We start from the raw sequence: 26,809 nt of genomic DNA, 5'->3' as shown, positions 1-26,809 counted from the left end.
AAGTGGTTTTGTGTTAGCATCAATTTACACACTCTTTTTTTTGTGAAACGAAACGGAAAGTTTGGCTTCTCCGTAACGTAACTCAATTTTGATTCATCGCCGCTCTTGCACTGGCTCCTAACTGCTAACAGGCGGGACCGACGCTTAACCGTCGTCACAGAAGTAGGTCATTTTATGATTTGTAACCCGACGAGCGGCGACTACACTCCGGTCAATGAACTTGCCCGCGTACGTTCACGCGCTCGTGCTGAAATATGCTCTCACGCTAGAAGGCACCTCTTCTTTCCTCGTTTCCCGTTGTCTTTAGCTATTTAGGTGAAATGGGCCCCCCTTAAGGGCAATTGAAGTGAATGCAAATTTTTGTCAAAGCCTACATTTAGGGGTTAAAAAACCTCTTCCCTCGTGGGAAGTAGGATTTAAAGCAATATTTAAATATTCAATAAGAAATGGTTTCAATGTGCTAATGGCACACCATGGTATAGAAGGAATAAAACATCCAGCTGTCATTAGGACCGTTTATATTATTTATGGCAATAGTTCATTACGGGGGTAGCTTGAGGTTCACTCGGAGGTTGATCGATAAAGGGGCATATTTTATGCGACCGTAAACACCGAACTGTACTCTCATTAGGCAATCGCTCAATTAAATCTCACACCACGCCGGTACAGAGTGGAATTTTTATTACGAATTTCCTCCACGGGAAAACTCGGCCACCTTTGAGGTCGATAACATCCCACCAACATCGACCGGCAAGTCACTGACCGGCTTGCTTGGTGGCTTTCGTATCCGGGAATGTCTTTCCGACCCAGCGCCAAACGGTTGGCAGCAAAGGAAAACGGTTCGAATGTCGTTGAACTCTGGCAGAAGCACGACACCCACTCGCGAGCGCACGACCGACCACCAGGCGTGTCGATGAACTGTAACGGGTTTTTCCGTTCTGGTCATGCTGGTTCTCGGAAGTCCAGCGTGCAACATAGAACACCCAATTTATCCATGAGTGCAACGTGAAGTTAAAGCTGAAAAGAATATTATTTTATTTTTTTTGTTTCAAAATTATGTTCACTTCATTTGCTTTTTATTTATTTAAAAAACGTATAATTTCTCCAACACAATTGAAACATACGCGTATGTTGAACACACACTGTTCAAAGCACGCGACCGAGGCGCCCTCTGCATGTGAGCTTTCGGTACTACCGAGCTAAGCTTTTCCGTGAGTGATCGATTGAGTTGCTCTCAGTGAGTGCTCTCTCTCTCTCTCTCTCGCTGTCACTGCTCAGTTACTCATTGCGTGAAGAGCAACGAGATGCAAATGAGAAAGAATGAGAGCAGGAATACGGTACGGAATAGAACACAAATGACGGAGATAGCGAAGCGAGGGTGAATCAAGGTTATCACGAGTCAAGGACACGGGCCAGGCGGCTCCATCGCTGAGTGTATCCAACTGTGGCTGTGTTCTGGATGGATTGGGGATGAGCAATAAGAGAAGATAATCAAAAAAAGGTTGAGAATTCGCTCCATTCGCTTATACTTTCCAGATCTTCTGATGCAATTGTTGCCATAGTATGAAATAGACGAGACTGTTCTGATAGGAAAACTGTTTAAGTTTCATAATTTTCCTGTTTCATTAGTTGGAAAATGTTGGTGAGAGCTTAAAGAACACGAACCACCTCCTTCACCTACATTGTATTAGTTTCGTAATTCGTTTCTTTGCTGATTTTCCTTCCATTTTCTTTCTGCAAAAAAAGCTCTTATCGCTCTCGGATCGGATAAAATTAGCAGCACCTAGTGCTCTCAGTCTTGAGTCATGTCCACTTTGTTCACCAGTGCCGGGCTTGTTTGCAAGGTCGACCTTCGACCATTTTTGCTCCAGCTCAAGGACAAACTCGGACGGCCATGCAAACGGGCTCCTCAAAACAAAAAGACCCGAGCCGAGTCGAGGGAGGGGCAAGAAACAATCCCTAAACCCTCTCCAGCCCATTAAAAACGCAACACCTTGCCACTTCTGGCGGTTGGAAATAGGTTTTTTTCTCTCCTTCGCCTTGCTTCCCTATTTTCCACCCCATTCAAGGTCGGTCACTAATAGACACGAATAGGGAAGCGAAAAGCGGACGGAAAATCCTGTGACTTTTTTTTCCAAATCCCATTTTCCATTTCCACCGGGCCAACACGGGGGTGGGGTGCGAAAGGAAATATAAAACGCCATACATGTGTGCCACCACACCACCGCCATTGACCTTGCGCCACACACAGGGTGGTAAATGGGGGTGAGTGAAGGAAGGTGGTGGTGGTGGTGGTGATGGGGCCTGTTTTCCACGAAGTATAGGCGCGCAATTTTCCAATCTAATTTACGTGGCACACACACACACACGGCCCCTGACTGCTAACTGTTGTTTGTGGTCGCAAAAAGGGAAGGAAAGCGCGAAAGTCCCCATACGGTGGGAAATGGGTTTCCCACCACCCCTTTAGAACACGGCATAGTTTTTCCCGTATTAGTTTGGCTCTCATTGGCGTTCCTGGTTTTTTTTTGGCGCTAAGAGGGAGCCGATTGGGGGGGTTGATGGTTGAAGGGCTAGATACAGAGGAGGGTCATGGACGTGTGAGTAAAAATAAATTCCCCCTCCTCCCTCCTTCTCTCTCCCGTGCAGCTCACACACACACACACACACACACACACACACACACACACACACACACACACACACACACACACACACACACACACACACACACACACACACACACACACACAGAGCAAGAAGATTTTAATATCTTTCTTCTTCTTGCTGCAATTTATACACATGCAGCCATCTCTTTCCCGCTGCCGTTATTCGATGCCGTTGACGTGTGCGATAAAGTGCTGCTTCTGCGCGCCTCGTATCATCCCACTGTGCTGCCACCCATCCTCCCCTTGGGTGTTCTCGTTCCCATCCTCCCACCGTTCCCTCCCCCTCCCTCAAGGTACATGTTTTGGGGCGTTTCGACATTCAATTCGGATAAGTTCAAGGCCAAACAGCACGGCGCACGACACAAAGTTGAAGTTGACGCGCGAGCACCGATGAGTTCCTGCTAGCTCATCCTCCCAGCAAACAAAAAAATTTACATTGGGACAATTTCCCTGCTGTGGCACTACACAACAAAACTAATACTTTTTCCAAATAAAACATGTAATTGTAGTTCAATTTAAATTTTTCTGTTGCTCGAGTGCCAATATCTGCATATCAGATACGTATGTGAGTGGCTCGGTCGGGATGAGTGACCCCACCGTTCACGGTAAGCCACCACGTGGAGCGATGGCATGAGGTCAGTAGTAGCAGGCAGCTAGTCAGTCAGTTGCCACAGCGAACGGAAGCTCGCACTCGGCGGTGCTCTACTACCGGTCATACCGGTGGCCTCCACCAACGCGCATTGTCCATCATCATTAGCTTGCGATACTGAAAGAAGAAAAAAAACCTTAAAACCTTCGTGTGTGTGTGGGTGACATTGATAAAACTCGCTCGCCGCCACCGCGACCGCACACACGCACAACAATGCGCCCGCTTCTCGGTTGAACGCGCCGCTGCTGCTCGTTTGTGTGGCACTCACCGGTGTGAGTGCCGCGGCGGGTTTTATTTCGGTGGAGGCGCCCCCAAACCAAACACTAGCTGGTGGCCGGCCCGCCAGTGAGCGATGAGACGTTGAACCGGGCTGCTGCGAAAAAGGAGAGCAAAAGCGCCTCGTACCTTTAGCGCGCGCGCGCTTGTGTGTGCTGTTGGCCGTGTGTGCGGGCCGTTTTTTTTGTTGTTGTTGTTCGCTGTGCTCCTTAGTGCTGCCGTTGCGGAACACGAGGCATACACGCACGAAACGGTTTCACGGATCGCAACGGAAACAGGCGCGTCGTTGTTTTGTTTTTGCTGCCTGCACTAGTGTGGTTTTTTTTTTGGTGTGGATCCTTCAAAACGAGGAAAAAAGTGTAGCGTTTGTTGGGTTTGACAAGCAATCAAAGGAAGATCATTCCCAAAAAAAGCTAAGCGAATGTGCAAATGTAGTGTGCGTCTGTGTGTTGTGGAAAAAAACATCCAAGCAGGTGATTTGTCTTTCAGTATTCGGCAAATAATCATGGGGTGGCACAGGTGGTTTCTGGCGAGAGCAGAGGATAGTGCGTAAAATCGCCGCTTGCTGCAGTAATAACTGTAGCGGCAATCGGTGCAACAAAGTGACACAGTGTGTGCGAAAAAACCGAAAAAAAGCACGCTAAAGTGCGCATCGGCATTTCAGCCAATCGGCGGAAGCGGTGTGTTTGGTGATGATTTGGCCTTTTGAATGGGTGGCAAGGCGAAGGTCATCATGTCCTCGCCGTATCCAGTCGGTGTTTTTTAACCCCCCCCCCCACTTCCAGTGTGTGTGTGTGAGTGGTAGTTTCCGTTCCATGTGTGTGTGTGTGTGTGTGTGTGTGTGTGTGTGTGTGTGAGTGGGTAGGTCGGCCAAGGACCGACATTCCAACAGAGCATGAGAAAGAGCACAACCGTCGTACACCAAATGCTCCCCTTGCAGATACATGATGACGATGGCAGGATATGGCAGGGTTGCTCAATTTAGTGTGGACTGGCTACTAGATCGCGAGTGACGAAGATTAACTACAGCCTACTTTAACTTCTGACAGCTTCAACGGGGGTGCGAGTTTATAACACCCGTGTTGAAAGATTGTTTAGTTGAATTATGGTCGAATAATAAGAAAAATAATTTATGGTAAAATTGTCACCAACAAAACAGTTACTTCAAATCAACCTTTCAACGCGCGTGGTTATAAACCCATCGCTTACAAGCTGTCAGAATGATGGAGTTTTTGAAAATGGAATGCGCCCAGCCAGTGAAAACTGTATTGGAAAACCCTGCAATGAGTGGGTTGTAAATGTCCTTTTTACACCCGTGGGTGGGTTGGTGGGTGTTACCATTAGTGCTCGTCCTTTTTCGGTTCCTCCATCACAGTGTATCGCTCTATTTGTAGTACGCTTATAAGTATGCGTGCCGTACACACACACACACAGACAGACGTGACAATAAACCGATAAAACACGAAAGACGACCGAGCGAGAACCCACCGTCATGCGACCGAGAGGAGTACAAGTTCGAGGTCATTCGGCCATTCGAACGGTGACGAACCGCGCGGGTGTGCTCCGTGTCTTCAACACACACACAAAAAAAACACAAGACAGACGACATGGTAGATGGTGTCCCGGCGTGCGCATTCACGGTGGTCGGCATTTATAAGGCCGAGGGTTGCGCGTTTTGACCGTGACCGTGTACGCGAATTTTGGGATACTCGCTGTGTGTGGTGGTTTTTGCTATCTCAATGCCATCCCCCGCCCCTTACCCGCCGTTGGTTGCCGGGGAATTGATTGATTGCCGTACCAGTTATCACCAGTGTGGAAGAAAGCCGTCCCGAGTGCAAGCGTTTAGTTCAGTGGTTGCGCCCTTTGGGGAAAGTGTAGTATATTTATAGCAAAAAGGCAGTGCATGTTCTCTATGCTGTGTGTTATTCTAATATTTCCCTCCCGGCACACAGGTGATTGATAGCTGCGTGCAGTGTAATTCACAGTAAAGAAGATTCAACATTTACCCTTACCCGAAGTGCAAACGATATGAAAGTGATGTAAAACAGAGCAAAAAGTTCCCCAAAAATACAAAAAACAACCCGAAAATCAAAATGAAAGCCGACAAAACGTGAAAGAAAGTGAAAAAAAAACCAAAAGGAAATAGAGAAGAAAGGAAATAGAAGTTGGTAAAAGCGGCGGTGGTGCCACAACGGTTGAAAAGGAAAGGGGAAAAAACGGCAAAACGAAGGGGAAGGCAAGCCGACAGTGAATTCTGTAGTGAAAGTGCAAAAGTACCAACCAAAGTGTTAAAAGTGCAACAAAAAAACAACAACAGGAAAAACCAAAAAAAAAAGGAAAACAGAAAACCAAAACCGCCGCTTGGGGGTCACCGCTATATTAGTTAGCCCAAAATGGCCGAAGAGTTACCAATACTGAAGGGCATCCTGAAGGGAGTTGTCTCCTATCACAATGCACGTAGGTGTCGCGTTCGAGGGGAGTTATTTTTTTTGTTGGGGCCGTTACTCACCGTGCAAAACTCGTTGCACATTTTTTAGCCATTTTTTCCTCCCATTTGTTGCTATTTAATTTAATTTTAAATTATATTACATTGATTGATACGAACACTTGAAGATAAAGCGACAGCGAGAGAGAGAGAGAGGGACTATTGAATTCGGAATTGTTTTTTGTCCCGCTTTTCGGCTTGCGCTCTCTTTGAACCGGGGAAACTCGGGGTAGATGTCAGAATTAATGTGATCTTTGACCTTGATTCCACTTCGAACTCCTCCGGGTCTCTCCGGGGTGGGTTTGACGTTTGTTTGGAACCATTTATGGAGTGTTCGCTTTCACAAGCTGTCTAAATACATATACGCGATAGATTCTCTCTCTTTCTCTCTCCTCCCCTTTCTCACTATCTAACCTTAATAAATAAGGGTAAATAAAGGGAAATGAGATGGGTGTAGCGCGTGCGATGGAGCAGCAGTTGCGTGTGTGACCTTTCAAAATGGCTTACACTCACCCCAGGACTTGCCGTGGCTTTGTCACCGGGAATAACCTCACCAACCCTGGAGTGTGGCCAGTGGGTTGTGTGTGGACGCGTATATTTCCCTTTTTGTGTGTGTGTGTGTTTGGTTTTAGCGAAAGCGCGCACACCGGCGCGCACCACACGGCGGTGAGAGAAAGTATCGCGCATCGAGCATCGTCGGCGCGAGTGAACGAGTGCACACGATCTATAGTTGGCTTTCTAAAGAGCTTTCTCTTTGCTCGTCCATTTCCCAACATCCCCCTTTTTCCCTTTCCGTTGGGGCGTCAAAATGGGGAAGAAATGGCCGGTGGGTGGGAAGCCACCCAAGCTTGTGCGGGGCCAAAGACACTCATACGACAACGACGACGACCGGGGCCAGTTGTCACTCATTTAGGGTCAAGGGCACGAGCGCACAAAATGGTGGGTGGGGGGGGGGGGGGGGGACACATTGACTCGGGCGTGTAGCGCATTGTAAAATGGCCGGAAAGAGAAGAAAAAGAGAGGGAGAGAGAGAGAAATTGTTCTCATTGTTCCGAATCGCTAGAAAGTGGATGGTTCTATGGTAAGCTGGAAAGGTAGGGAAAAAAACCAAGCGGAAATATGCAAACGAAAAGGTCACTAGAGGTTAACAGAGCAAATAGGACACAGAAGAGTAACGAGGAGAGAGGAAGAGAGAGAAAGAGATGTGGCCACAAACAAAAAAACGAAAAGGATGGATTCATGCTTCACGAAAGCACCAGAATCTTGCCCATTCCAGGGTCATTGTATTTGAATTGATGAATAATAGGAAACAAAATATGCCAACAAACAATATCAAACACAGCGACACAGATCGGTGAAGTGACACACACACACACACACACACAAGATGCGTCTGATCTCAATACGCGCGGTTGCGGCTGTTCAACTTTCACCTTCACTTTCGAGTGCTTGTTTGCTTTTGTTCTCCTTTTTTTTTTGGTCGCCCACACTCATCATCACCTTCACCTCCGCTGTGTTTTGTTCGATTGTTCTGCTGCTGTGCCACAGCCAACGAAAAGGTGCTCGGTTGACAGTTAAATAGGGGGGCGTAATGTGTGCCATTTTGGGGCTGATGTTTTGAATCGTCTATTTGCTTTTCGGGCTTTGTTTCGCTGTGATCGGGCGATTGTTTTAATCGGTCCTGGTGTTTTACATGCTTGCTGGGGTTTACTATTGTACTTACATATGCCAAACTTCAGCTTACTAAATTAAAAATCTGGCTTAGGAATTTTTTTTCCACAAAATGTTTTTTAATCGTTACCAATCACGAGAAACCGATACCACTTTTCACTTTTCACACTGTGGCTATTCGTGTACTGGGTAATGGGTCCATGTTTTATTTTATTTTTTTTATTCACACCCATATCTTTATCTCTTTAACCTCTTCTCCCTTAGCGCCTCCCCCCTCACAAATGATACGGTGTCAAGAAAGTAACACACTTTTCCTTTTTTATTTTCCCTCGCGTTCTGCTGTGTGTACTGGGCCTCTTCCATCGATTTACAACAGGCTGTGCACACGCTCTTCTTCACCTTTGCATTCTCCCAGTTCGATCACGTGGCCCCAAAAGAAAGCACACCTCAAAGCGAGACAGAGAGAGAGAGAGAGAGATCGAGAGCCTTTTTCCTCCAATGTTTTACCACGTTCGCTTTGGTTGCTTTCTTCGCAACCCGTACTCTGGCGCCTTGTGGTGAGATGCTGTTGCTGCAGCGCGTGTGCCGGTTTTCTTTTTCCCGATCCACACGGAAACCCCGGAAAGGAGATAATGGTGCTACGATGTTGTTTGCTGCATTGTTTTAACGAAAACAACACCACACTTACCACCCTGTCCCCTGTCTGTCTGCCTGTGTGTGCATGCCGGTTCATTTCACTTTTCTTTTCCACTCGGTTCGTTCGGTGGGGTGCTGGGTGAGGAGTTCCGCACGATGGTAAAGGAAAGAGCAGAATTGGCCACGATTTTCACCTACTTTTGCTTCGACGGGTGCCTTTCTCTGTCCCGGCATCAGCTGTGCAGAGCGCGGGTTTCGGCAGCTGGGGTTTGAAGACTGTTTTCTCCTACTAACGAGAGTCGATCAAGCCAGCAACAAGCGCGGATCAACTGTCTGGCATTTGGTGCATTTCTTTCATTAAGTGACGAAAAAAAAACACAAACCGGAAAGTGAAACAGCTTCAGTCACAGACGGTTGCCTATGCAAATGGGATCATGCTCAGGTGAAGAAAAAAAAACTTCCCCTCAAGATTAACTTATAAGAAGAGCAATGCAAGGTATAGCAATGCAAAAAAGTTTTAAAATAAACAGCAATAGTAAGCAGAAAAAATTAAAACAAATGAAAAGTAAGCGAAAAAATCCTTATAGACGAGAACACAAACTGACGAAGCCTTACAAATGTCGCACTGTCAATGAGCTTCATGTAAGGTTTCTTACCGTTTTCGCCCCATTCATCTGCCCAAAAGAAGGGCAAATAAAGGTGTTTTTTTAAATAATGAGTCCCCCCCCTTTTGTGTGTGTGTGTGTGTGTGTGAATTGGAGAAAGGATGAACGGGGTCATTCAACTGCAGCTGTACACCTTCTACTCGCTGTGTGCTCCTTTTTCCCGATCGCCACCCCTCGATCACACTCTCGACTGACTCGTTGTGGTAGAAAAATGTAGCACAAGCACCACCGCCATTCGTAAAACCGGAATAAAAAAAGATCATATGATCCCATACCCTCATCCCACACTCTCCGGAACAGAGGCCCGAATGGTGGTCTCGAAAAAGGGTGGAAAAAGTGAGAGTATGTGAAGGTTTAAAGTAGGTTATAGCGCTTCGGAAAGTGAGAGTGTGATCACCAAGTCCTGTCTGGCTGACAAGAGGGGGGAAGAACAGCAGGGGTCTTACCTGCGCCCTCAATATTCGCCCCAGGTAGCGCGGAAGGTTTTAGTCAATTTTTGGGGTAACCACCTCCCCGTCCACCTGGCGTGAAATAAATGCGATTGACGGGGTTTTGAGGCCTGCGACCTTTTCACGTCTGCCGGTTTTTTTTTTCTTTTTTATATTATTTGAGGTCAAACCGGTGTGCGTCTCTTTGACGAGAAATCGAGGTGACACACGCGCTTGCTCTCTCTAGCAGCGAGGAGAAGGGCACCTGATGACCGATGCGGAAGCTATATGTGCGCACATGGAACGAAACACCGACACTGACCTCCCGCGATCGATCGCGGATCGTATTTCGTAGCAGAGAGGAAGAGAGAGAGAGAACTCGAATCGTATGTTTTCCATGGTCATCGATCGATTGTTGGTGGTGGTGGTGGTGTTGACGATAGATCGATTATAACTATCGGTAAATATTAACCTTCATCAGCCACGGATAGGGAGGTTAGTGGTGTAGTGTGTAGTGGCTCCTATACCTTCATGCAACAAATCGTGAAGGACGTCTTCCGCCATCTTTTTTTTTGTTGGTTCGTCTGTCTGCAATTTCTGCACAACTCAATGTCCACGAGACAAAACCACCCCATCACGCATAATATAGGAAGAGGTCAGGGACGTTCAATGCATTTTTTGTGGGGGAGAGGAAGTGGCAACTATAGTCCGGATGTCTCACGGAACGGAAGTAGAATGCCCTCGGCATTCGTATGGGAAAATGGAACACGGTGGGGGGCAAGGGTAATCGGAATAGGAAACGATGCTAGGATTTTGGTCCGTTCTGCATGAGCAACACACAGCACGGTCAACAAACATGAGGAACCGGAACACCAGTACCAATTGTTTTTTTTTTCAATAGAAGCTTAGAGGAAAACTTAAACACTACCCTACATACAAACAAACAAACACACACAGATAAGCCCAATCTACAATAATTTAATCTCTTTTTCCTTCTTTCATTTCCATCCATCCAACAGCCGTCAGGTTTGGACGTGTGCCGAAACGGGAAAAGGCCCGCATACTGGCCGCGATGCAGCAGAGCACACAGAACCGGGGCAACCAGCGGGCCCTTGCCAGCGAGCTGGACGATCAGCCCCGTCTGCTGGCGAGCGTACTGCAAGCCCACATCGAAACGTGCGAGTTTACGCGCGAAAAGGTCGCCGCCATGCGTCAGCGGGCCCGCGACTGCCCGAGCTACTCGATGCCTACTTTGGTGAGTGTTTTTTTTTTTTTCGTTTTTCTTTCTTTTTCTCCTCACCCCGAACGGTGCTAGTGAATAAATTCTTCTCACTTATCTTCTCCCCGAAAAATGAAACCAAAAAAAAACAACATCCCCATCCGTATGGGGAACCTTTCTCAAGGTCAACGGCATTTGAATTTGCCGATGTGTGTGGCTGTGTGAGTGCATTTGGTACTCACGCGAAGCAGCAGCACTCAGTGGTTCAGGGCACACGAACCACTCACATCATCACTCACCAGATCTCAACACAAATCGCACAAATTGTCACTTGATGCGCGTTCTCTCACTCTCTCACGCTGTATCGTATCTCTCTTCCTCTCACTTTATCGGAGTGGGGTTTCGCAAACGATAACAGAAAATTCCCAACCCCTCCCAGCCCCAAGGGGGTGTGTGGGAAGAAGAGATGATGGCGGGATGGAATGTGTTTTGAGGAGCGGCTGAGCGAAGAGGAGGGAAGGGGAGGGATGAAGGGGAAGAAACAGACTGCGCGATAACCTTGAAATTGTGTTTCGCTAATTTAATCGCTCGCTCGTGTGCCTTGCTTGTGTGTGTGCGTGTGTGTGTGTCTTTCACACAAGAGGGGTGGTTTACGTTACCTCCCGAGAACGATCGACTTCCTGTTGTGTGTTGTTTATATATTCTCTTACCGCACTTCTCCTCACTTCCCCACGACCTCCCCACCCCCATCTTTCTCTTTTCCCTATCGGTGGAGAAGGTGGACGGAGGGGGTGGCAAAATCTTGTTGCTTCGATCGCAAAACTAACCACCACCGCCTACTGCCTACCCGTCCCTTGTACTCCAGGTTCATGCCAAATCGAACATTTTTCCGAGAAATGCCATTGCCCAGGGGCAACTCGTATTGACTGGAATCGGGTACATGGGTGTGTGTGTGTGTGTGTGTGTGTGCTGATGCCGCTCTACCCTCTAATGACCGATAAGAGGAGGCATTCTCCACCCCCCCCCCCCCCCTGCCCATGCCGGTGGGGTGGTGTTGAGGTGGGTTTGCGTGACGCACACACCGGTATGCGTTGTAAGGTTACCGAACGGGAATGGTTTAGAATGGTGATGTGCGGTACGAAAATGCGGAAATAGAATTAATTGTGAGTGCTAACAACACAAACAACCACACACACACACAAATACGATGAAACGTGTGTAGGTCTCTAGAGGAACACACCGCATCGCAGCCAGTTCAATGTCGTCAGTAGCCATGCGTCTCCATTTCGTCCATCCACCCGTTTGCATGCGCAGCACAAAAGTGTTTCCATGTGGAGACAATTAATCCAACTGTGTGTGTGTGTGTGTGTGTGTGTGTGGAAGAAGAGGAAGAAGAGGAAGAAGGGAATCGTTCCCAGTGTCGCGCAAATAGTCCGCTACATGCGCACAAACACACGCACGCACACACCCGGTAACGGTTCTGTTGTTGTCCTTGAAAATTGAAGTTCACGGCAGGGAGAGAGACAGAACGAGCGAGAGAGACAGAGAGAGAGACATAGTCGGGGGGGCCCTGAAACATTCAGGCACCGTTAACAACAATCATGCCGTGACCGTGACGCACACGAGGAAACACAATCGTATCGAGTCGTGAAACAAACGAGACGGGGAGAGAGAGAAAGAGAGAGGTATGGGGGGGAATGGGAATAAGAGAAAAAAAACAACCGTACAAAACAAACACGTCACACAGCTAGCCCTCCATCTTGGCACACACCGACGTGACCGGTAATGACCGATAAAAGGTTGGCAAAAAAAAACCCCCGCACAAATGAGCGAACGCGAGAGCCCCCTGGTCGCCCCGGTGTGATTAATTAATCGCATCGCACCGTGCGGCGGAATGTGCTCTCTAGAAGGGTGGTTGTTGCAGTAAAGGTGGTAACAAAGCACGTAAAGAATCGCGGCACCACACCAAACAAACGCACAATCAGCACAAAAGAAAGAAAAAAAAACCTGTTAAGTCATCACCAGAAGCAGAAAGTCAATAACCGAGGCCCCGGGAAGCGTAATCGGTTTCCCAACAATCGCGCTGATTCCGGGGTCGGTGACTGATAATGTCTCTTCTTGGGTTGGTTAGATTATTCTTTTGGCAAGGCTCTTTTATTAGCCAAAAAAGCTTCTTTTTTTGCTGCTACCTAACCTTAAAAACGGTGCGTTCGTGCGTGTTGACGCATTAGAGAGAAAAAAATAATAATAAGGCAGCAACACAGTAGGCGCTGACTGGAAATGGTGTGTCCTCCATTTTGTGTACGCGTTGTCAACGGCTCATCTGTCTGCTGTTTCGCTTATCACACACCGTACCGTACGTGACAACTGCGTATACATTATTCTCTCTCTCTCTCTCTCTCTCGCGCGCTCTTGCGCTCTCTTTTGCTTTCCGTTGCTCATGCGTGTGTGCCTTCATTCACACAACAATGTAGCGTTGCGAAACCTTGAACTCGCCAGAGGTTCGTCGACCTTGAGAAGGCGGCAAACGAACAAATATTGAGCTTCTGCTTCATCTAAGTGGCCTGTTTGCCAAAAAAAAAATAAAGCAACACCGTTCACACTCGGCACACTAGATAGGGAAGACCCGCCCGTCTATCTCGCTCTTTCGAGCGCTGGTTGCTTTGTGGCAAATATATTGGAGCGTGACTCGGAGCGTCGTCCAAACGGCACTGGGAAGGTAATGCGAAATTTTCTGGTAGCATCTTCCAAGATTTCCGGGGCCGGATAGACGATGGTAATGTGAGATCACCTTGAAACTCCCCCCTGTATGTCTAGACCAACAGCGGGCGTGTGCGACGAGGTTGTGAAGATGATTTGCATAACTGGATTGAAGTGACAGATTGGGGAGATACTTGGAAATAGTTAAGAACTCTCAAAAAAAAAAAAAAAAAAATACCCGATATGGATGTGTGCAATAATCTAATCGCTCTGTTTCGCTTCTTCCCGTCAATTTCAGGCATGTCCCCTCAATCCCGCACCGGAGCTCCAGTCGGAGCAGGAGTTTAGTCAGCGGTTTGCCCACGTGATCCGCGGTGTGATTGACTTTGCCGGCATGATACCCGGCTTCCAGCTGCTAACGCAGGACGACAAGTTCACGCTGCTGAAGGCGGGTCTGTTCGATGCGCTGTTCGTGCGGCTCATCTGCATGTTCGACACCACGATCAACTCGATCATCTGCCTGAACGGGCAGGTGATGCGGCGCGACACGATCCAGAACGGTGCGAACGCGCGCTTCCTCGTCGATTCGACGTTTAACTTTGCCGAGCGCATGAACTCGATGCATCTGACCGATGCCGAGATTGGGCTGTTCTGTGCGATCGTGCTGATCACGCCGGATCGGCCCGGGCTGCGGAACGTGGAGCTGATCGAGCGGATGTACACGAAGCTGAAGGCGTGCCTGCAGACGGTCATCACGCAGAACCGGCCGGACAAGCCGGAGTTTATGCAGGAGCTGCTGCGTACGATGCCGGACCTGCGGACGCTCAGCACGCTGCACACGGAGAAGCTGGTCGTGTTCCGCACGGAGCACAAGGAGCTGCTGCGGCAGCAGATGTGGTCGGCGGAGGAGGATCAGGGTGCGGTGCTGGATGCGAAGAGCCCGGCCAGCTGGAGCTGTGACGGTAACCAGGTCGAGGTGGAGATCGCCAAAAGCCCGATGAGTTCCGTGTCCAGCACGGAATCGACGGAAACGTCCTCCTCGTCGTCGTCGTCCTCGTCGTCGTCCGAGTACCATCACCTTCATCATCACCATCACCATCACAACGGTGGCATTTCGTCGGCGGCTTCGGCTGCTGCCCCGCTGCTGGCCGCCACCCTGTCCGGTGCCTGTCCGATCATACGGCACCGGGCCAGCTCGGGATCTTCGGCGGAGGACGATCTGATCGGTGGTACCGCGCAGCATCTCGCACAGAACGGGCTCACCATCACGCCTGTCATCCGGTCGGTGGGTTCGTCCTCCTCTACCGCATCGTCCGCCTCGTCTGCCTCGAGTCATCTGCACCATCATCATCACCACCATCACGTGTCGCGGTACCGCAAGCTGGACTCGCCGACCGATTCGGGCATCGAATCGGGCAACGAAAAGCACGACAATCCGTCACCGCAGCAGCAGCTGCAGCAGCAACAGCAGCAACAGCAGCAACAGCAGCAGCAGCAGCAGCACCATCCGCACCATCATCTACTGCTCCATCCGAAGCCGGCCAGCAGTAGCGTCAGCAGTGGTTCCTCGTCCTGTTCCAGCCCCCGATCGTCGCTCGAAGATCCAACGCTGGAGGACAACAACAGCAGCAGCAGCAGCAGCACCACCAACAACCAGGGCAAAGCGCACCACCACCAGCAGTCGCTGGCGCGTCACGCGAGCGTCGAGAATATGCCGGTGTTGAAGCGTGTGCTGCAGGCACCGCCACTGTACGACACCAACAGCCTGATGGATGAGGCGTACAAGCCGCACAAAAAGTTCCGCGCTATGCGTCACCGCGAGAGTGAGGCGGAAGCGGCATCCTCTTCGACGACATCCGCCACCTCCTCCTCCCCGACATCCTCCAGTTCGCCCATAGTGGCAACGGTGCTGGCGTCCTCTTCCTCGCCGAGACCGGCCGCGATGCAGCCGCAGCAGCAGCAGCAATCGTCCGTGGTGACGGCGGCAGCTCCATCACCACCGCAGCACCATCAGTCGCAGCTGCACATGCATTTAACGCGACCACAGACACAGTCCCACCAAAGTAGCGGCGGCAGTACCGCGGCCCTCGGCTTCCTGCAGTCGTCGTCGTCCTCCTCTGCCCGGTCGAGTCCTCAGCCACCGATCGTCGCACAGCAGCCACATCACCACACCTACTCATCCCTCTCGAGCACGCACTCCGTGCTGGCCAAGTCGCTGATGGAGGAGCCGCGCATGACGCCGGAGCAGATGAAGCGCACGGACATCATCCACAACTACATCATGCGCGAGTCCGCCCAGGAGCAGCAGCAGAACTACATCAAGCAGCAGCAGCAGGGTGGTTTGCTGGTGTGTGGACCCACCGCCAGCGGGGTGTTCCAGCGTGCCTCGCCCCATCTGACCGTGTCCGCCGTGTCGCCGGCACCGTCCTCCTCCTCCAGCACCTCGTCATCGAGCAACAGCCCGGCGGCCCCGAATGGGTGTCCGTTCGGAGGTTCGTCCTCCACGTCTGCGACGTCCGGCCGATGGCAGCAGGTCATTCACGGTGGCGGTGCGGCGGCAAGCGTCATTACCACGACCGGGCACCGCGCCCAGCAGACACCCTCCCCCGGCAGCCTAACACCTCCGGACACGTCCTCCTCGTCGTCCTCCTCCTCGTCCCTCTCGGTCGTGTCGTCACCACCGTCCGCGGCCTCACCGTCCTCCTCCTCGTCGACCAGCATCCGCTACTTCCAGTCGCCACACTCCACGATGACCTCGCCGGCACCACCGGCGTCCCCGTCGTCGGTGGTCGTTGCGCCACCGCTCACACCATCCCCGCGGCTGATCGAGCTGAAGGTCGACATTGGCAGCAGTGGGGCCGGCAGCAGTAGTAGTACCATCGTCACCTCCCTCGATCCGTGCCAGCAACCGTTGAACCTGTCGAAGAAATCACCCTCACCGGCACCGGTCGGCGTCGTGTCGGTCGTCCAACGGCCCCTGGCCCCCACCGCATCCTCGTCCTCCTCCACGTCACCGTCGCCCATCTCACCGGTGGCAGCAGCTGCAACCACGGTCGTAGTGGCCACCAGCAGCAGCAGCAGTAGCCCTAACAGCAGTAGTGCCACTGCAAGCAATCCCACCATTCACAAGATCCTACTCGAGGCGTAAGGACACCACAAACAAAACCCAACACCGCGATAACAACCAACAAGAGGCAAACCAGATGCAAAAGCGAAAAGGGGCGAACGGAGACGAAACTGACATCTACACACATCCTGTACAAATTTTTAATTGCGTTAAGACAAAGATAAGAAGCCTAACAGTGCACGAAAAGGGAAAATGCAAACGCGCCCACACCCCATCACAAAACAAAACAAAACAAAAAAAACTACATCATATAAGTACCGCGGTCTCAGCAACACAGTCAGCAAAATGGTGGTTTGTATTATAGTATTTTAGTGTCCTCTCAACCAAACGGTCGGTGACGAGGGTGTGTGTGTCCACACGAAGCGAAGAATACAATTGTGAAGCCAAAAACAGCACACTAAAGTGACAAACTGCTGGCACTAGGATGGGGGGGTGGGGGGTGGGGGATGGGTGTATTGTGGTGGAGGAGGCACATTGTGGCCTCTTGATAGATCTCGATATTTTTTCTTCTTCTTTATTAAAGAAAGCTTTCCACCGGCCGATCGATAAACCCGATCGTAGGAATTCAGACAAGAGAATCAGGCAGGCTGTGTGTGTGTGTGTGCGCGAATGGACAGAAGTAACTCAATGCCGCCCGTAGACTCTCGAGGGGTAGGGGGGGGAGGGGGGGCATGGGACGAACCGCATCTCTTCACCGGGTGATCCTCAAGATCAAGATCGGTCAAGATCGGTGCAAAAAGAAATCCTAGTGTGATTACAAATGTGTGTTTGTGCGTGTTTTGGGGTGTGATGAAGGTTTGTAGCAGTATAGAAATAGTTCATAGGTGGGAAAAAAGAAATTAGAATTAAGAAGAACCTGCCCCCCCCCCCCCGCCCCCCCTCTCCATCACTCCAGAAACCTCACACGAGCAGCTCTATTTGTATGTGGGTAAGAGCGCGCTAGCAGCACGCGCCTGTGTGTGCGTGAATAGAATCAACACAGAAAACAGAAGAAAAAAACACACAGCAGAGACAAATTGATTTAAAAAACAAAAAGAAACCGCCAAACTATAAAGCTGAGAAGCGATTAAAACAACCACACCCGAAGGCGGAAGATTGAACAATTTAAAGAAGACATCAGAAATACACAAACTCCCGCACTCACTTACTCACACGCAACTCACTCTCATTGATAAGAACGTGTACAGTAGCCCTCCCCTCGTCGTAGCGTGGCACAAGAGCAACATGCGTATATGTATAAGAAAGTAGAAATACACTAAAAACACACACACGCATTACCAATTATCCCTGGAAGGTGTTCTGAAACAAACACACATGCAAGACACTCACAAAACAAAAGGCAAACATTATAATAAGCACACCCGCCAGAAGAATGAAGAGAATAGGAGCAGAAAGGGGAAAGGAGGGGAGAGTCACAGAAAACTATTTAGAACAGTGGATCAGAGTAATAGTCATTTATGTCCTTTGTCCAAAGCAATGGAGTAGCGGTTTTTTAAAACGAAAAGAAACGATGATTTAAAAGCGCAGCACAGATGAGAAAGCAACAAAACAAAATAGAGAAGGAGTGAAAAAAAAACAAAGTCTAACGAAGATGCAACACTGGAATCAGTATCAGGTAAAACGAAAAAAGGCAGCAATTGAGGTAATAGAATACAAAGCAAACAAAAAAGAAAAAAAGAAAAGAATAGAAAACGCAAATTAAATATACTAAGCAAACAAATGTTAACTGCAATCACCCTAACTCTGGAAAGGCACATACAAACTGAACATACAACAACAAAAAAAAAGAAAGGGAAATGGAGATACGGTATTTGTAAATAGCTCTTTAGCGATAATAGTGAAGGTGCGGTGGGTGGCAAGAATGCAATACAAGAACCAGAAAAGCAAAGCGGAGCGAAGCTTGAAAGGTGACAAAACAAAACTAAACATATTCAAAAACTGAACAAAACAAAAGCCGCACACAGGCGCGAGAGAGATAGAGAGAGAGAGAGAGAGAGAAAGTAAGAAGAAACCAAGAGATTAAAAAAAAACAAGAAGAAGAAAAAAATACAAACAAAAATAAGCAAACAAATAATTATACAAAAGAAGAAGAAGAAAAAAAACTATAATTCCGCAGATTAAAAGAAAAAATATAGTTTAACGGAGCGTTATAAAAATACCAGATATGAAAGCGTATGTGTGTGTGTGTTTGCGTGTGCGCGAGTAAGCATGTGTGTGTGTGTGTGCGTGAGACGAAGAAAAGAAAGAGCCAGAGAAAAGAAAGATTAGGAAAAAAAACAAGAGCTATGAAGAAAAAGGGAAACAAAGTATAAGTAAAAACACATAAAAATGAGATTCTTACAGGAATGCAGATGCAGAAGAAATGGTGAGACGAATTGAAAAAAAAGAAAGCAATGAAAAGATTCACAAACACTACTTCTATTACACACAGACACACACACACACTCAAGAACAAGACAATTAAACAAACAAAACAACACAAGTGAATATGGAAAGGACGAAGAGGGGCAAGAGATAGAGAAAGAGCGAGAGAGAGAGAGAGAGAGTAGAAACGAGATTGAACTGATTTGCTTAAGCATTTTTGTGTTCTCTTGAAGTCATTTTCATTTTAGAAACTCCCCTTTCCACTACCCACCCCCAAACACACGCACATACACACAACACACACACACACAAAGAGAAGAAAAACTTCCACTCAGTTCTAGTAGCCGGATCGGGAGAACGGTCATCTAAGTGAGAGATAGCAATTGCCTAGCATATTAGTGTAGCGTATCATTTCTTATTAATTATTATATTATTGTAATTTTATTCTAATTTTAATTCCAACTAGTGCGAGATATATCTACGCGTGTGTGTGTGTGTGTACGTGTGCGCGTGTATGTAAATAGCGGCTCCTGTCGTGTGAATGCGTGAGAGTGTGTGGGTGGGTGTGTGTGTGTGCGTGTAAAAGGTTAGGGTTGAAGTCAAGTTTTAAATTCTAATTTACTTGTTTCCTTTTTAGAACATTGTTTTCCCATTGTTCGTTTCGTTTCGTTTATCCTTTACACTCATACTCTTATCCTGTTTTGAGCTAGTTTTATTATCTACTGTTTGTTTTTATTCTACCTTTCTCTTATAGGGTTACATTAATCAAATTGTGGTTCTTTTTCAAAAAAAGAACGATCGTTTCACTTTATGCCTTTTTTTTCTTTGCTTAGTTCGTTGCTATAATTGTTCAATTTGCATAACACACGTTTGTGTTTAGTGTTTACGTACATTGTAGTTTATTTATTGACATCTTTTTTTTTTTTTGCTTGAAGCCAGACACACGAAAAGTCTGGTTTGTTGCTGCGTTTTGTTTTAATAGGCCTTTATATAACTTGTGTAGACCCAATTGCTTTTATTGACTTTGTATCGTTTTATTTTCCATTATTTTTATCTTTCGTATAGATGTATTGCCTGTTCCGCTCTTTGTTGCTTTACTTCTGTTTTTGTTTCCCTGATTAGCTCAATTTTACGATTTTGTTCTTCTTGCTAGCTTCGAATTTGATTCAACACAACGGCAAACAAATTGAGCGCGAGGACGATCGAATAAAATGTGTGTGTGTTTGTATAAAAAAACTGGAAGAAAAACAAGTACATTTTTGCATAAAAAAAGAAAAAAGAAAAGCCCCCCTATATCGTGTAAGTGAGGTTAGGTTTGTGTTAAGAGTTTTTTCCTTGTTTTTCCTTTTTTAAGATAAATTACATACCATAAGTGAAAAACTCCCAACTAGAAGCAAATGATAAGTGATGAAAACGAGCTGCTGTGTGTATGAGTGTGTGTGTGTGTGTGTGTGTGCTTCCTGCTAGTACCGTTGCAAAAGCAAAACAAAAGTAAAACACAAAACAACAAACAGACACATACACACACACACATACACAAAGAGGGATCATGTGCGGAAGATAATTGAAAACACAAAAAACGGAAAAGAACCATTTCTTACTTTTAATTTTTAAGTAAACAGCAAACAACCTAGCAGTGCAGCAAAAGAAGCAAGAAAGCGAATGAAAGAGAGAGAGAAAATGAGTTTCCTTAATTGATTAAATGTGCGTTTTTTTATTTATACACTATAAGACAATTAAAATAAACTGATTTTAATACAACAAACAAATAAAACAAGCAAAAAACCATAAGCATTGAAAAACAAAAGTGATATGTTTCTCTCTCTATGTGGGGGTGTACGTGTTCCGTTTTCGGGGGGGCATGAAAACAGGGCAATAAAATGAAAGAAAAACAAATGTTACTATTGACAAAAGCGAGAAAAGCTAAACAAAAAAAAAAGAAAGAAAACTTTAAGAGACAAAAAACGAAGGTGATTGGCACTAACAACGGAACGGAAACAAAAAAAAACTAACACTACTCACATGCATACAGATGCGTTAGAAGTATCGCATTGATTGATTTGGATTGGGGCGTGAGAAAAACGGGAACACAATTACTATTGCTGCTGCTAATTACTACTACTAACTCTAGATGACAGACGGTAAATGGGTTTGTGGGACGAGATATGATGAGACTGTTACTTTATAAGGTTCTTTGAACATCAAATGTAAAGCAGCATATTTTGTTGGGATTGGAAGAAAACCCCATTAAAAAAAACAATCCAAATTGAGGAAGCGATAGAGTACGGACAGGCAAGTGTATGTAAAAGTGAAAGGTAATCAAGGAAGAGATTAAAAACTACAGTTAAGGCACTATAAAAAAGGGATATACTGTGTAACTATTACTAGACACGAGAAGCAACAGAGACCATTTTGAATACATTATAAAAAAAAAAAACAAATAAAAAAGACAAAATGTAAAAACCACACTTCATACCATACAAGAAAAATCATACACACACAAACAAAACAATGAAAGACAATGTTACTACGTGGAAGGACCTGCACGCAGAAGCTAGTGTTTGATAATAATGAAGAAACGGAAACGAAACAGAAAAAGAGAAAAAAAGAAACAGGAAATAATATTAACATGCAATAATGCAAAACAAAACCGGTCATGGAACAAATCATTTCACCTGAGAGCAACACTGTGAAACAAAACGAAACAAAAAAGAGTAAACAAAGTAAAGCAACTTGAAAACACCCGTAAAACAGGAAAACAGAAACAAAAAAACATATATAACGTAAGCGGGAGAGTAGCAATTGCAGAATTGCGAATAAAGTATAGTTTTGAGAAATGCAGAACAAAAAAAAAACAATGATATGAAACAAAACCAAACATGTGTGAAAAGGAAATGAAAATAAAGTATTAACATATTGCTTCATTGTTGCATTTAATATGAACCTTTCGTTTTAGTGTGTGTGTGTATGTGTGTTTTTCTCTGAATCCGAAACTGATTTTAGTAGGCTTTGACCTTGCGAGGTTTGACAGGTTGGAATGAGAATTTTACAGTAAAAGAAAGAAAAAAGGCTCAAAATGGCGTCCGATGAGCTGGATCTCGTGGAAAAATTGCTGCAAGCGTTCGAGGATGTGTCCTGTAAGCGACAACAAACGCGCATCAAAGCATACGACACCATGCGTGAGATATGGATGCATTACTACATCCCTAATTCGCTGGTAAACCGTAAGATGGCGCTGATGGCATCTGTAGAAAGATCTCTCAAAAAGGGACAGGAGAAAGAACTAATTTGGGCTGCTAATGTCATCCCGCTGTTGGTGGTCCAGAGTGAATCAATAGACGACGTTACTGAAATCGTGAATCTAGTGAAACCGCTGTTGATGTCCATAGTGAAGGATTGTAGCGTGGTCATTTCCAACGCACGAGTACAATGCTGCACTGTGCTGGGTCTGTTGTTCTTCTTTGCTGAAGATGACCCGGTAGAAATTGTGACACTCATGAAGATGCTTCAAGAGGTACTTCAAAACCGTAACATTGAACATGATGAAGATGGTGATCTTTACGCGAAGGTGATGAATTCTTGGTCTTTACTACTGACACTCTTAACGCCCGAAAGCATCGTTAAGCAGATAAGCGATGGTGTTCTGCTATCTGCCAGCTATCTCGTTGAAATGCTTGGAAGTACTCGCCTGTCAGTGCGTACCGTAACCGGTAAGACACTTGCTTTGGTGTACGAATTGAGCGTTCAACACGACGCAAACTTTCTCCATGATGAACTCCCGGATCTGATAGAGACTATTCAAAGCCTTGCGAAGGACGCATATCGATTCCAGGCGAAGGAGGACCGCAAACTGCAACGTTCAATCTTCCGGGACGTGCTGCACTACCTGCAGAAAGATGTAACGCCTGAACTTCGTATCAAATTTGCAGATGAAACACTGCTGCTGGACAGTTGGGCTATTAACCATCAGTATACTTGCTTGCGGAATATGTTCGGTTCGGGGATGAACGTACATCTCAAAGAAAATTTGATAGTTCGTAATATGTTGAATCTTGGACATAGGATGGGCAGCACGCCGAAGTACCTAGGAAAGATTGCGAAGATGGAACAATGGCTCAGTAATACAGTTGCCACGAAGAATCGCTCAATAGCACGTGGTAAGGAACGTGACAAGCGGTACGAAACTTTGGACTAACAGTCCCGAGGAATCCCGAGGACCATCTGAGATGAATAAATTGGTATTGAAGGTAACCATGGGAACTGTTCAATCATTATGGGTTAACCGTCCAAGTAGACATGGAATAAAATTTCTCCCTGCATGCGCACCAACGCAGTAGGTTATTTTGAAGATTTGGCGGTTAGAACTGAAAATCGCTGTGGTGAATTTCTCATTACCATGAGCAACAATTCCAGACGTGTGATTTACCAAATCGTGTTGAATCTCTGCATCTTTATTGCTACGCTACGTAAGGCAAACGCGTATCACCGTATCCGACAAACCTCAACATTAGACCAGAGCACAAAAACTAGTGCTGTGCCAGGTGCTGTGACACACGCAACTTATTGCAAAAAACCCAGAACCAGAAAGAGAAATAGAGTGTGAATAGAGGTGATAAATCACGACACAAAACACACACACGCGATATGTGCGATAACAGAAAGGCCCATCCACTTTTGTTGGGCACTGATCCATCCTCTCACGGATCTCGCTTTGCCGCAAAAAGATGCTTTGGGACGGTGTTACTACTACCTCCACCACTGTCATTTGCAGCTGGCTGTTCTATCACAGCTTCGGTTCCCACTATTACCGGACCTGCCGTCTGCTGCTGTTGACCGTGTTCCAGACTGGGAAGGATGATTTTGTTCGGTTTGCGGCTACCTTCACCCGATCCAACACCGCCGCTACTAGCACCAGCTAAAAATGGATTGAATGATCGTTTCTCTTCTCGTTCTCCACCACCACCGGATGATTGTCGCTCGATCGGACCAGATGCGATCGATCCGTTACCACTGAGCGGTGCATTACTCGACACTTGTTCCGCAACCTCGAGCGAAGGATGGCCGGAAAGATCAGCCTCCACCTCCAGTGCCAGCGAGTTTCGGTTGTTCGGCTGTACTGGTTCGGGTTGTTCCGACCTTAGGGCATTCCCATTCACAGCCGGACTATTGATCGAGTTCCCGTTTCGTGTTGGTTCCGCTCTATGCACACCGTTTGTCGCACCATTCTCCCTTGCTGCCGGTGCCGGGAACGATACGTAACTGAGCGGTGTCGAGGTGCTGTGATAGATATCGCGCTCGCGAAGATACTGATCGTACAGACCATCGCCCCGGGACAGTGGCACCAGGAAACCATTCCCATGCCCATTCTGTAGCACCGTTTCCGGCGGAGCATTCGGATACTGGTGTTGTAGCGGACGGTTGTGATGATTCACCAGCGTCGTTGGTTCGTAGGGATGTTTTGGGTAGGTAACCTCATCGTCCTCGCCGTGCGATATGCCCACATGATTCGTGCGCACATGGTAAGGAAAGCTGCGATTGGCACGCGATGGCCACGTCAGCCAAAGAAATGCTAGATGGCCGGCGAAAGCAACCATACCGAGCGCACCGTGCATGACCGATTCACGCACCCAGGGATCGAGCACACTAACACCGAGCAGCGTGAGGACGGGTCCGCTCAGGATCCACAGCGAGCCGAGCATTGTGAATGGGTAGTAGAAGGGTGTTTTCTCCGTAAACTTCCTGATCGTGGCGGCACAGGCGTACATGAAGAATACCCATCCGGCACATCTCAGCCCGGCCAAACCGAACCCGGCCGGTGATTCGTACAGGTTCAGCACTTCACCCGGGTCGAATGCTTCCGCCTGGTAGATGTACAGCGACACGTACACCACCACGTACAGGTTGATGAAGATGGTAATTTTGACCGTGGAGCAGGTTTTCAGACGTGCCCTTGTGATGGTGTAACCTGAAAGCGATCCAACGAGTGTTGAGTTCCAGTGTAGCTCTCGAGGGAAAGATCGTTTGCTTACCCTTCGCCATGAGCAGCAGTAGTAGAAGGAATGAGATCTCACTAGCACTCGTGAAGATACCGCCAAAGTTGGGAAATGGACCAATGCCGGACACGGCATACTTGGTCCAGGTAACGCTCAGCAACAATATACCGAACCACTGCAACAGTACGCTCAGCGTAAACAGACGATAGGTGCAATGGTAAAGATGGCGTGCCTTTAGCTCAACGGCACAGATGAACACTGCCAGCAGCAGCATACTGTACGCGATGGATTCGGCCAACAGAATAGGAGGAATGTCTGCAAGAAAGGAACAATCGTATCAAAGAAATTCCATCTAGTCGTCTACCCAGTTTACTCACACATCTCATCGGCGGAGAAATGTTCATGCCAAAAATCTCCCGGTGGCCCATTTGTCATCCGGAATCGGTACTTAACGTCAATCCCTTTGCCAGCTCCATCACAGTTAGCGATCGCTATATACCACCAACGTTCTCGTGAGCTTGTAAAGCTCCCGAAGTTACTGCAGCTCACGATCAGCCGTGTTTCGTACTTTCCCGTCGGTGCTGCACGTCGCAGCCGTGTTCCATTCGAGGGCCGCTCGGTTTGCTCCCCAACAGCACCATCCACGCCCGGGAACAGTTGTTCGACCAACAGCCGATAATCGGTACTGTTTTCCAGCAAGTTCACCTCTCCATTATCACCCACGAATCCTTGAATGGAGCTCGACGATGTGAGTAATATCTCGTACGGTGAGTCCTCCGTTCCGTTGCCTCCGGTGGTTTCGTCGAATGCGAATTCTGGCTCTGTAGTGCTTGTTTTCAGGAACTGATCATAGTACTGTGCATCATCATCCGGGGGTTTAATGTCACCTCCTGTAGCTCCCGAACCGGGTGGGGATCCTCGACCGCTTGTTGGTGCGCGTGTCGTCGTAATGCCGCTACCTCTCGGTAGCGGATCGTCCGGCGATTCTTTCGCTGCCGGTGTACGCAGATGGCAGCCGGAGTAGAGATTGTACGGGGTACGCGGCGAAAGCGTTACGATCTGATTGTCTTCCGGATGTAGCACAGACAGTTTCTCGGTACAGGTCTGGCGATGAGAGAAAAACAAACGTGACAGGGTTACTCGAACTGGAATAATTTATTCAAACTTACCTTATCTGTTTTGTAGATTGCAGGCCACTGTGTTCGATCATCGTAGTACAGGAGTAATTTCAATTCGCCCAGCTTCTTTTCGTACTCGATCAGGTACTCGTACCTTCCTTTGCCGGATAGAAAGCAAAACCTAGCCAAGAAAGCCCAGTTCTGGAAAGTATACAGAGACAAAACAGGCGAAATTATTGAATGTGTCCATGAAGGGACCTATTAGATACTTACGTCGGATGTTTTAAGATGACCTTCGACATACTTTGCTTGACCAGTCGGTACACATCCGCTGGTGAATAGCAGCACGAAACCTATCCTTAGCAACGACATTGCTGACACGCTGCACAGTTGGGACTCGTTGATCCGGCGAGGATGGACACGTCCTCGTGAACACAACAATCCGTAGCACAAAGCACTTCAAATTACGATTTTCACTCGAAAATAAACAGTACCGCTTTACCGAAGGCTCTTGAATGCTTTTGCGAAGTGGCGCAAAGAACACACAGCAGCACGCACGCATCGTCGCAACAGCCCCCGATGTGTTGTGATTTGTTTGCGTTCTTTCCATTGAGACGGTTGTTAGGGAGCACCGTTGTTGTTTTCTTTTGGCGTACACGTTCCACGATTGATTACTGCGTTTTGCCAGGGGCAACGGCAAACATGCCGATGTATCCGGGTAGGCGTATTCCAGGTTTACTTCAGCTCCCCATCATTGCATGTGGTTGCTGTTTTACGAATAAAAGAAAAAGGCAATAGTTATTACATTTTAG

General features: G+C 47.4%; 3 protein-coding genes across 4 annotated transcripts; 2 read left to right on the top strand and 1 right to left on the bottom strand.

Moving 5' to 3' along the window:
* Window positions 1-4,937: 4,937 nt before the first annotated feature.
* LOC128310522 (ecdysone-induced protein 75B, isoforms C/D) lies at window positions 4,938-18,344 on the top strand. 2 transcript variants are annotated; one of them, XM_053047180.1, is made up of 6 exons: window positions 4,938-6,048; window positions 10,496-10,737; window positions 13,694-14,832; window positions 14,944-15,448; window positions 15,572-16,252; window positions 16,301-18,344. In XM_053047180.1, exons 1-6 carry the CDS (start codon window positions 5,985-5,987, stop codon window positions 16,541-16,543), a joined length of 2,874 nt encoding a protein of 957 aa, XP_052903140.1. In that variant the 5' UTR covers window positions 4,938-5,984; the 3' UTR covers window positions 16,544-18,344. The 2 variants fall into 2 exon arrangements, with proteins under 2 accessions (XP_052903140.1, XP_052903139.1); XM_053047179.1 differs by having other exon boundaries at window positions 4,941-6,048; window positions 10,496-10,731; window positions 13,694-18,344.
* A 3,618-nt stretch (window positions 18,345-21,962) lies between these two features.
* LOC128299592 (interferon-related developmental regulator 2-like) lies at window positions 21,963-23,081 on the top strand. The gene has a single exon (XM_053035600.1). It carries the CDS (start codon window positions 21,963-21,965, stop codon window positions 23,079-23,081), a length of 1,119 nt encoding a protein of 372 aa, XP_052891560.1.
* A 448-nt stretch (window positions 23,082-23,529) lies between these two features.
* LOC128298387 (transmembrane protein 145-like) lies at window positions 23,530-26,369 on the bottom strand. The gene is made up of 5 exons (XM_053034138.1): window positions 26,271-26,369; window positions 26,049-26,198; window positions 25,257-25,983; window positions 24,916-25,194; window positions 23,530-24,851 (listed from the first exon to the last, which is right to left on the bottom strand). Exons 1-5 carry the CDS (start codon window positions 26,367-26,369, stop codon window positions 23,584-23,586), a joined length of 2,523 nt encoding a protein of 840 aa, XP_052890098.1. The 3' UTR covers window positions 23,530-23,583.
* Between the last annotated feature and the right edge of the window lie 440 nt (window positions 26,370-26,809).

The sequence above is a fragment of the Anopheles moucheti genome, chromosome 2, assembly GCF_943734755.1.
Source record: "Anopheles moucheti chromosome 2, idAnoMoucSN_F20_07, whole genome shotgun sequence".
Classification (NCBI taxonomy): Eukaryota; Metazoa; Arthropoda; class Insecta; order Diptera; family Culicidae; genus Anopheles; species Anopheles moucheti.
Note: the sequence above shows the minus strand (reverse complement) of the source record. Positions and strands in the feature narration are given on the sequence as shown.